Below are 10,281 nucleotides of genomic sequence, written 5' to 3'. Positions count from 1 at the left end.
AGTCAACTCGACTTTGAGGAGACAGCTTTTTCCCATTTGTATATTAAGTACTTTTCAGCCTGATGGGTTCACCTTTCAGCACTCTATCTGACAATATTCTGGTGTGATCTGACAGTATTCCCTTGCTATTCATAAAATTTTCAGTGCTTCTCTTTTTCCCTATCTGTCTTATTCTGTAAACCAAGATAAAACCTGTCCACCATGGGTGGACCTTGTTGGTATTTAAAATACTGGTAACATAGCTTCCTGCATCACAAACTGCTAGATGAGTGGTGAAAATATTTTATTAGGTGATAATAAGTACTATGAAGAAAAATAGACTAGAGTAAAATCATAGAATATGATGGAGAGTACTGCTTCAGATGATGTGGTCTTGGAAGGCCTCTATGAGGAAGTGGCATATGAACAGATACTAGAATTAATCAAAAGAACAAACTTGAAAAATATTTGGCATTTCGAAAAGTTCTAGATGAGGGACAAGTAAAGCAAAGGCCTTTAAGTTAGGAAAAACATCAAGGAGACCAATGTGGTTAAATACCACATTGGAAGTGTGGAAGAAATGAGATTGGTGCATGGGAGATATGAGTAGTGGTAGTAATGGGTCTGGGAGGCAGATCATGAAGGACCTTGTAAAATATGGCAAGAACTTCAGGTTTTATTTTTAGTTTGATGAAAAATTATTGGAACATTTTGGGCAGAGGAGTGACATCTGAATTATGTTTAAAAGGTTCAAAACAAATGCTGTCTAGGTAATAGTTTTTGTGGGGAGCACAAGTAGACTCATAACAGAAAGATCAATTATGAGATTGTAAATAATCCAGGCCAGAGATGTGGGTCACTTAAACTACAATGGTAGTCCTGAAGCTAGTAATCAATATTTAGTGTCTGGAAATATTTGAATTAGAACCAAGAACCAAGAGAATTGATGAGGGATTGAATTTAAGAATGTAAAGAGTCCTGGTGTAGTGCCATGGGATAAGCACTTTACTGCAAGGTTGGTTTGAACTGCAAGATTGGCAGTTCAGACTCATCAGCCACTCCTTGGAAACCCTACACAGGATCGCTATGAGTTGGGACCAACTTGACGACACTTACCAACAACAACATGTGAGAAAGAGAGTAGTTGGACATTATTCTAAAGTTTTTAATCTTGAGTTACATGAATGGAAGTACCATTTATTAAATGGGACCAGTGACAGAAATATCAAGCTTAAACAGAATATATAACTGTTCTCTACAAGGAAATCAAGGGATATATGATGAATTGTGATAGTGAGTGGTTCTCTCCTTTGAAGAATAAGAGTCCTGCTTGCCATGCCACGACTAGCTTCAGATTGCTTCCAAATAAGCCTCTTTCTCTCTTTTTTTTCTTATAAATTTTGCTTGCATGATGATAGCTTATGATCATTTAAAAATCATTTTAAAAGAAAAGCCTTAGCATGAATACTTGAAGAATCTTTACAATTTTATGTTTTCTGGGTTGGTAAAGAACCTCCTCCACCTTCTAGATATTAATTAATTGCTTGCTACACTAAATTAAAAGATGATTCAATCCCATTTTCAAACTTGACATTATTATAATGGTGTGTATGTGTATTGTATGTAAGGGAAATTGCATGAAATGAAAATCATGGTTTGTCTATCAGAAAGTAGAGGTAAATACTAGGAACAATAAGAATAGGATTTGGACCCTTACTCTATAATTGTCAACAAATCACTCTATCTTTGCCAGCCTTTGTTTTCCTATCTGTGAAATGGGAATAATGCTTACTTAATTCACATAATTATTGTGAAGGTGAAATGAGTTCATGTATGCTTAGACCTAACACAGAACTGATACATCAGCCCATTCAATAAAAGTTTATGGAGTCTGAATCTCAACAAAGACAACATGAAATGCTCACAAAAATTTAGAGAAATCTGTAGTAGAGAAAATTTGTGGAAAAATTCTGTTCTTAACTACAAGTCACTCTTTTCAAAATCATCGTGCATGTATTAACATACATATTTTAAAGACTATTTTACGTTTACTGAATGTTCATGTTTACTTTGCAGGTATTGGTTGGCCTTGAAAAAGGGTCTCCATCTGGCTTTCAAACCCAGCAACAAAGCTAGTGACTGCACGGAAGGACAAATTGATGCACATGAAGAACTTAAATATAATGTGACTGATTTGACCATGCTCAGGTTGTTTGAGACATACCTGGAAGGCTGCCCACAACTCATTCTTCAGCTCTATATCCTTATGGACCATGATCAAATGAATGCCAGTCAGTGTAAGTCTTTGTCAATGTCTTGTGTTAGGTGGATACCACTAATGTCTTACATTAACTACATCACTCTGCAACAAATTTTAGAATTAAATATTTTTTCTTATAAAAAGTATTTTTTTTAAAGAGGAAATAGTTGTACAGTTAAATGTCAAGAAGTATAAAAAAGATTTATTTACTCCTTTCCTTTCCTCCCAATCTATTTCTTCATCTGCTCCCAAAGTAAACTATTATTGTTAGTTTTTTGTTGATTCTGTTGGCAAAGAACAAGGCACTGGGAATTGATGGAATGTAGTTTTTAAAAAAGAGAATGAAAACATTGGACAATAATAATATATAAGTAAGGCAGGGGATGGTACAAATGGTTAATGTGCTCACCTGCTAATTTAAAAGTTGGAAATTGGAGTCCACCCAAGATACTTCAGAAGAAAGGCCTGGTAAGCTACTTTTGAAAAATCAGCCATTGAAACCCCTAAGGTACAACGCTCTACTCGGACACACATGGGGTTGACACTAGCTATTATTGATTTAACAGTAACTTTTTTGTTGCTTTTGTTTTTTCCAGGTAGGGGATAAATGGAGTTAAAATCTTTTACATTTTTTTTTGTAGGGTTCAGGAGAAAGGTTAAGCAGAGGTGGATACACATCTGTTTTTTTTGGGTGTACAACAAAAATTTTAGAGAGATACTAATAAAAAAAAGTTATGAAAACAATTTTTATTTCAAATAAGATTAAATTACAGATATATAAAAGCTGACACACCATAAATTTCACAAAATGAAGAAAAGTAGTATTTTTATTTTAATACTCTTTTATCTAAATTTTTGATGGCATACGCTTTGATTGGTTCTTGAGTTAACAATGATTTTATGATATTTTTTATAGGATATTTCCTTTAGTATAGTTGGTTATATTTTTCTAAAAAATTATTTTAAATTTAGAAGTTAATTAAATGGTTGTTGTTGTCAAATGCTGTCTAGTTGGTTCTACCTCCTAGCGACCCTGTGTAGGGTTTGCAAAGAGTGGCTGGTGAGTGTGAACCACCAACCTTGTGGTTTAAACTGACCTTGCAGTCCAGTGCTTTATCTCACAATGCCACACCAGGACTCCTAACTAAATGGAGGCAGAGGTAAATGGAACAAGATGTGTATGTATATGTGTGCATACTAAATTTTCATCTTTCAAAATAGGAAATTAATAATGTCTAAAACAGATAAGTTACAAAATAGTAGAATGTATATTTTATTTAGAAATATAGCAGTAAATCTCAGAAGAAACACTTTAGGAGTTGAATGTGATTTCTTCTGCAGTATTGTAAGTATAGATTACAAAATAAGCAAGGTAAGCATGGGTTTACTTAATAATCTGGAGTCCTGATGTATGTAGTGCTATAGGACAAGCATTGCACTACTACACAGGTTTAGTGGTTCAGACTTACCAGCTACTCCTCAGAAACTCTATTCAGGCTCGTTATGAGTAGGAACTGACTCCAAAGTGCTTAATATCAACAACACTTAGTAATTTGTCATGTTCACTAGAAGCCTGTGCTTATCTTTCTTATTAGGTAATATACCTCAGAGTATGACTGAGGAAAGGTAGAGCAAGGTACTCTTGTTTTCTTATTAGCTCTACAGTATTTTCTGACTTTTAAAATCAATGTACACTTGTATATGTGGTTGTTTGGTAAAAATTAAAATCAATTACAATTATGAATGACATGTGGCACTAAGTCATTCCTCCCATAGCACTCTCTACTTCTCTGTTGGGTTCGATAATCTATTACAATAGCCACACAGAACTCAGAGACAATATTCACAGTTGTGGGGTTTATTAAGGAGCTCTGATAGCGTAGTGGTTACGAGTCGGGCTGCCAACCTCAAGGTCAGCAGTTCGAAACTACCAGCAGTTCCACGGGAGAAAGATGAGGCGTTCTGCTCCTGTAAATATTTACAGCCTTGGAAACTCTGTGCAGAGTCACTGTTAATCGGAACCGACTCCACGGTACTTAACAACAACAACAACATGGGGTTTATTAGAGAAGTTAACAGATTACAATTTGGGGTCAGAAATGTTCAGGGAACAGTGTTGTTCCAGTCATAGGCTGATAAATGCCAATAGGACACACCACTCTACCATAAGCCTCGGCCTGAAGGCACTTGGTTCTGTCTCTGTGGGTCAGCAAACCTAGCTTCCTAACTTAAGTGCTTGGAGGAATCCCATTCTGCAAGCAACATTCCTACCTAAAGTAACTCAGTATTACTTGCTCCATGGGCTGGCAAGTCCACTGCTTTGTCTCATGCTCTGGTTCTTGGTTCTGCTGCTGCTTTGCCTCTGCTACTCCACTGTTGTAACGGCTTTCTTTTTCTGGTTCAAGGAGGTTCATTGTGCAGGGATCTAAGGGTCCAAAGGACATGCGCCCCTCCTGGCTCTTCTTCTTTGATGGTAATGAGGTCTTCCTCCTGCTTCTGAGGTGGCTCATTTTAAACCCATGTTAGAGTTCCAAGATTTCACAATTACAATGAACTCTGCTAACATGATCCACAGCTGAATCATGTTCATCCTATAATATCTTCTCCCAGCTTAACTTATCCAGACCTAGCAGAGCAGAAACATTGTTTGGTTGGAGTTACAGCCTCTGACTAAAAGCGATATTAGATGATTCACTTTACCACACCAATTATTAAATAAAAAGGGATATTATAGGGCAACTTAGGGGAAACTGATGTTTTAATTAAAATATTTCTTTTAAAATAAAATATTAATTCAAACTAGTTGAGAGGTCCATGTGGTTTATACTTCTAAAATTAAATATGCAGGCCTCTAATTAAGCTTAGTGGAAATGACTAGCACTTGGTTTTGCTCTAAACTATATTGGTTTTTTTTTTTTCTCAAATCTTTGCATTCACTTTTATAAAAGCCTCCATGTTGAAATTGGGAATAATGACTTATCTTTCCAAAGTAGTAATGAACTTAGTTTTCTGATATTGGTAGACAAAAAAAATGGGGTAAAGATGTCAAAGTTATAGACAATAATAACTTTTAGAACTTATTTGATCCATCATATTCAAGGTAAGGAAAAATGAGCTTTTTGATACCTCTTACTTAGGTTAAATTTTCTGTTTAAAATCTCTATCTTTGCATTTTGTGATGCTGTTTCTTAGTGAATTAGGTATATGTGCAAAGTAAAAGTAAAAAAGGCAAGGAAAACTAGGACTAGGGGTACAGTCCCTTAACTCATACCAGAGTATGAACTGTTTCCATTATATCAGTTGCTCAATAAATACTTTGTTATTTTTTCAAAATAATTAAAGAGAGTCTAAAATAATGGCCAAGTCCACAAAGGCCAAAATATGACATTGAACATATCCCATCTGAACTTAGAGATCAGGTCAAGAGCAGATTTGATGTATTAGATTCCAGTGACCATAGACCAGAAGAATTGTGGGATGACATCAAGAACATCACACAGAAAGAAAGTAAAAGGTCAATAAGAAGATAAGAAAGAAAGAAATGACCAAAATAGATTTCATAAGAGACCCTGAAACTTGCTCTCTAGCATAGAGATGCTAAAGCAAATGGAAGACATGAGGAGGTAAAAGAGCTGAACAGAATATTTCAAAATGCAGCTCGAGAAGAAAACGTCAAATATTATAATAAAATTTGCGAAGACCAGGAGTTAGTAAACCAAAAGGGATGATCACACTAAGCATTTCTCAAGTTGAGGGAACTGAAGAAAAAATTCAAGTCTCAAGTTACAATACTGAAGGATTATATGGGCAAAAATGTAGTGTTGGTGTGGTGCTGTGGGATAAAGCAATGGACAGCAAGGTCAGTTTAAACCACAAAGTCAGTGGTTCAAACTCACCAACTGATCCTTGGAGACGTTATCCAGGTTTGCTATGAGTTGGAACTGACTCGATGGCGCTTAACAACAACAGTGGGAAAAATATTGAATCATGCAGAAAGCATCAAAATAAGATGGAAGGAGTACACAGATTCACTGTACCAAAAAGAAATGGTTGATGTTCAGCCATTTCAAGAAGTAGCGTCTGATCAAGAGCCTATGATACTGAAGGAAGAAGTCCAAGGTGCACTGAAGGTATTGGCAAAGATCAAGGATCCAGGAATTGATGTAATACAAAGTGAAATCTTTTAACAAACTGAGGTAGTCCTGGAGGTACTAACTCATCTTTGCCAAGACATTTGGAAGACAGCTTCCTGGCCAACTGATTGGAAGAGATCCACTTTTGTGCCCATTCCAAAGAGAGGTGATCCAGCGGAATGTGGAAATCATTGGACGATATAATTAATATTGTATGCAAGTAAAATTTTGCTATAGATAATTAAAAACTGACTGCAGCAGTACATTGAGAGGGAGCTGCTAGAGATTCAGGCTGGATTCAGACAGAGATGTGAATATCATTGCTGATGTCAGATGGATCTTGCTGAAAGCAGAGAATACCAGAAATATGTTTACTTATGCTTTATTGACTGTGCATATGTTTTTTTTTTAAAGGTTCTTGTCTTTGTAGTCCCCCCATTTTGGGTAGCCAGTGTCCAAGTTGCCCATCCCTGTCTACTCTGTGTATGGAGGGGGTGGGAATGATCCAAGCTTTAAAAATTTGTTCCCTCTTGTGAGCTACTGCATCCATAGGTATAGGTTAAGTTCATCAAAATGTATCAGATTACTCTTTTTTCCCTCTTCTTTCTTCTTCTAGTTGAGCTCTGAGCATCCAGTCATTGAAGCCAGGTCAAGTGGGTATTATCTGCAAGTGTGAGTGTTCTGGTGCATATGCCCTCTCTTCTTATCAGCTGGACACTTCACTCTCCACTCTAGTCCTCTGTGGCTATGTCACTGACCCATGAGTCTGGGCCCATGAGTTCCCAGGTCTTGCCACCCTGCTGGCCAACCAGGTTTCCTCCTGGGTTCATAGGAGTCTATTGAACGTTGTAGGGCTTAGCTCACAGCTTCATTGCTGTTTTTCCCTCACTTCCCATTATAAGTGATGAACGTGGTCAACAATTAGAGTGGATGTCTGCTCATGTATTCCCACTGAGTCTTAGTCTTGGAAGGGGTTTGCTTTGAGGGGACCTGACCACTTGCCTTGATGTCTCCTGGGCTAGCAACTTGCTTGTTCTTGTAGTAATCAGTTGGACTGCCTTTATGGTTTTGTATTTTTCCTGTCCACATATGCTTTTAATTGTGTGGATCATGACAAGCGATGGACAACTTTGTGGAGAATTAGTATTCTGGAACATTGATTGTGTTCATAGGATCCTGTACATAGACCAAGAGGCAGTCATTCAAACATAATAAAGGAACACTGAATGGTGTAAAATTAGGAAAGGTGTGCACCAGGGTTGTATCCTTTTGACATGCTTATTAAATCTGTGTGTTGAGCAAATAATCCAAGAAGGTGGATTATATGAAGAAGAACATGGAATCAGGATTGGAGGAAGACTCGTTAATAACTTGTGATATGCATATGCTACAGCCTGGCTTGCTGAAAGTGAAGAGGACTTAAAATACTTACTGATGAAAATCAAACGCCACAGCTTTAGTATGGGTTGCATCTCTATACAAAGAAAACAAAAATTCTCACCACTGGACCAATAAATAACATCAAGATAAATGGAGAAAAGATTGAAGTGGTCAAAGACTTCATTTTGCTCAGATCAACCATCAACACTCATTGAAACAGCATTCAAGAAACCAAACAACATATTGCAATAGGCAAATCTAGTTTACAAGACCCCTATAAAGTGTCCAAGAGCTATGATGTCAGTTTGAGGACTAAGGTCTGCCCAAGCCATGGTATTTTCTGTAGCTTCATATGCATGTGAAAGTTGTATAATGAATAAGGAAGACCATAGGAGAATTGATGCATTGGAGTTATAGTGTTATAGGAGAATATTTAAAGTACCATAGACTGCCAGAAGAACAAACAAATCTGTTTTGCAAGAAGTACACCTAGAATGACCCTCAGAAGCCAGGATGACCTGACTTAGTCTCTCATACCTTGGACATATTATTAGGTGGGACCAGTCCCCAGAGAAGGACATCATGCTTGGTAAAGTGGAGGGTAAGCAAAAAAGAGGAAGATCCCCAATGAGATGGATTGGCACAGTGGCAGCAAATTGGGCTAAGCATAACGATTGTGAGATTGGTGCAGGATTGGGCAGTGTTTTACTCTGTTGTGCAGAAGGTATCTATGAAGTTGGTACCAATTCGACAACACCTAACAACAATAGCAATATCAACTTTGGATTCAGGGTGATTTAGCTATGTTACTTGGATCAAGTAATGTATCTTTTGCAAGCCTTAGTTCCCTGATAATAATATGGGAGAGCTCTGGTAGCGTAGTAGTTATGAATTGGGCTGCGAACCGCAAGGTCAGCAGTTCGAAACTACCAGCTGCTCTGCGGGAGAAAGATGAGGCTTTCTGCTCCCGTAAAGATTTACAGCCTTGGAAACCCTGTTCAAGGTCGCTATGGGTCAGAACCGACTTAACAACACTTAACAACAACAACAAAAATATCTACTTCAAAGGGCTAGATGAGATGAGTGTATAAAGTACCTAACATCTGTTTGTGATTGTGTGTTTACAAATAGAGCCACATGTGGCTTAGTTGTTAAGTGCTGTGAAGTTGGTTCTGACTCATAGCAACCTGTATAAGGTTTCCAAGGAGCAGCTGGTGGGTTTGAATCACCCACCTTATGATTAGCCGTTCAGTGATTACCCTACAGTGCCACACCAGACCTCCATGTGTGGCATATAGTACATTTAATATTGTTATTACTATTCCTTTAACAGTATATTTTTTCATTTTTTGTTTTCTAGATGCAGCTATATTTGTCTCTTGCTGTGCTATTTCTTGTTCGACTGTTGATTATCAAAAAGCTCTGAGGAATTCCTTGCCTGATAAAAATACCCTTAAACGATGCCCCAGATGTATATATTTCGTTTACAAGTTGCTTACATTATTATCTTGGATGTTGAGTGTTGTACTTCTTCTGTTGTTAAATGTTAAGATTGCTTTATTTCTGTTATTATTTCTTTGGTTTTTGGGTATAATGTGGGCATTTAAAGAGCAGACTCAGTTTTGTGCTTCCAGAGGTATGGAATTGTTATACAGGGTTGTTGTTGGATTCATTCTGGTTTTTACATTTTTTAATATTAAGGGACAGAATACCAAATGTCCAATGTTTTGTTACTATGTTTTAAGGGTACTGGCCACATTGTGGATATTGATTATGTTCTGGGTCTGCCCACCCATTGACTTAAATTCAGAGTATTTCGTAATCATCAGTATCACTACAGCTCTTATTCTTTTTCTTGGAATTATTTTTCTTATTGTTTATTATGGGAATTTACACCCAAGTAAAAGTGAAGAAAAGATACCTGATGAAATTGATGGAAAACCAGTTCAAAAAGATTGTAGAATGAGGCATTTCTTAATGGAATAAGCTATTCTTTACAAAATATTTTATTTTGTGTTTCATTAGTTAGTAAAGAAAAAGTTGTACTTGTGTTATGTCTATTATTTTTGTCCCTTCTAATCTTGGTGTGATGCTGTAGGATAAGCACTGAACAGCAAGATTGGTTTGAACTGCAAGGTTGGTGGTTCAAACCCACCAGCCATTCCTCAGAAACCCTTTACAGGGTTGTTATGAGTCAAAACTAACTTGATGGCACTTAACAACAACAAGAGTATTTTGAGATAAGTTCCAGTACATTAATTGTGACTGTGAGAGGTAAAGCATAATGACATTTTTATTATTTAAAGTATTGTCTCATTTGGTTTTAAAGATCTTGGATACTCAGATGCTTGCCTTGTGCCTTATAGTGCTGCTATTTTGAACATGACTTGGAAAAAGTGGTCTGGCCTTATAATTATTAAAAGACTTTCCTCTAACTTCTCCTTAATTGTTCCTGAACTCAAACTGATATTCCAGTTGTGGGGAACTGGAAAGAAAATAGAAAGAAGAATATTCTGCCTTTTCCCTTGA

General features: G+C 36.9%; 1 protein-coding gene across 1 annotated transcript in view; it reads left to right on the top strand.

Moving 5' to 3' along the window:
* XKR9 (XK, Kell blood group complex subunit-related family, member 9) overlaps window positions 1-9,738 on the top strand; it is a 49,770-nt gene extending 40,032 nt beyond the window's left edge. Inside the window, exons 2-3 of the mRNA XM_006860027.1 lie at window positions 2,056-2,276; window positions 9,113-9,738. Coding sequence (XP_006860089.1) covers window positions 2,056-2,276; window positions 9,113-9,738 — 847 coding nt within the window. The remainder of the gene's footprint in view (window positions 1-2,055; window positions 2,277-9,112) is intronic.
* The last annotated feature ends 543 nt before the right edge of the window (window positions 9,739-10,281 follow it).

This window comes from Chrysochloris asiatica, unplaced genomic scaffold, assembly GCF_000296735.1.
Source record: "Chrysochloris asiatica unplaced genomic scaffold, ChrAsi1.0 scaffold00036, whole genome shotgun sequence".
Classification (NCBI taxonomy): domain Eukaryota; kingdom Metazoa; phylum Chordata; class Mammalia; order Afrosoricida; family Chrysochloridae; genus Chrysochloris; species Chrysochloris asiatica.
This window is presented reverse-complemented; position numbering and strand designations above follow the sequence as displayed.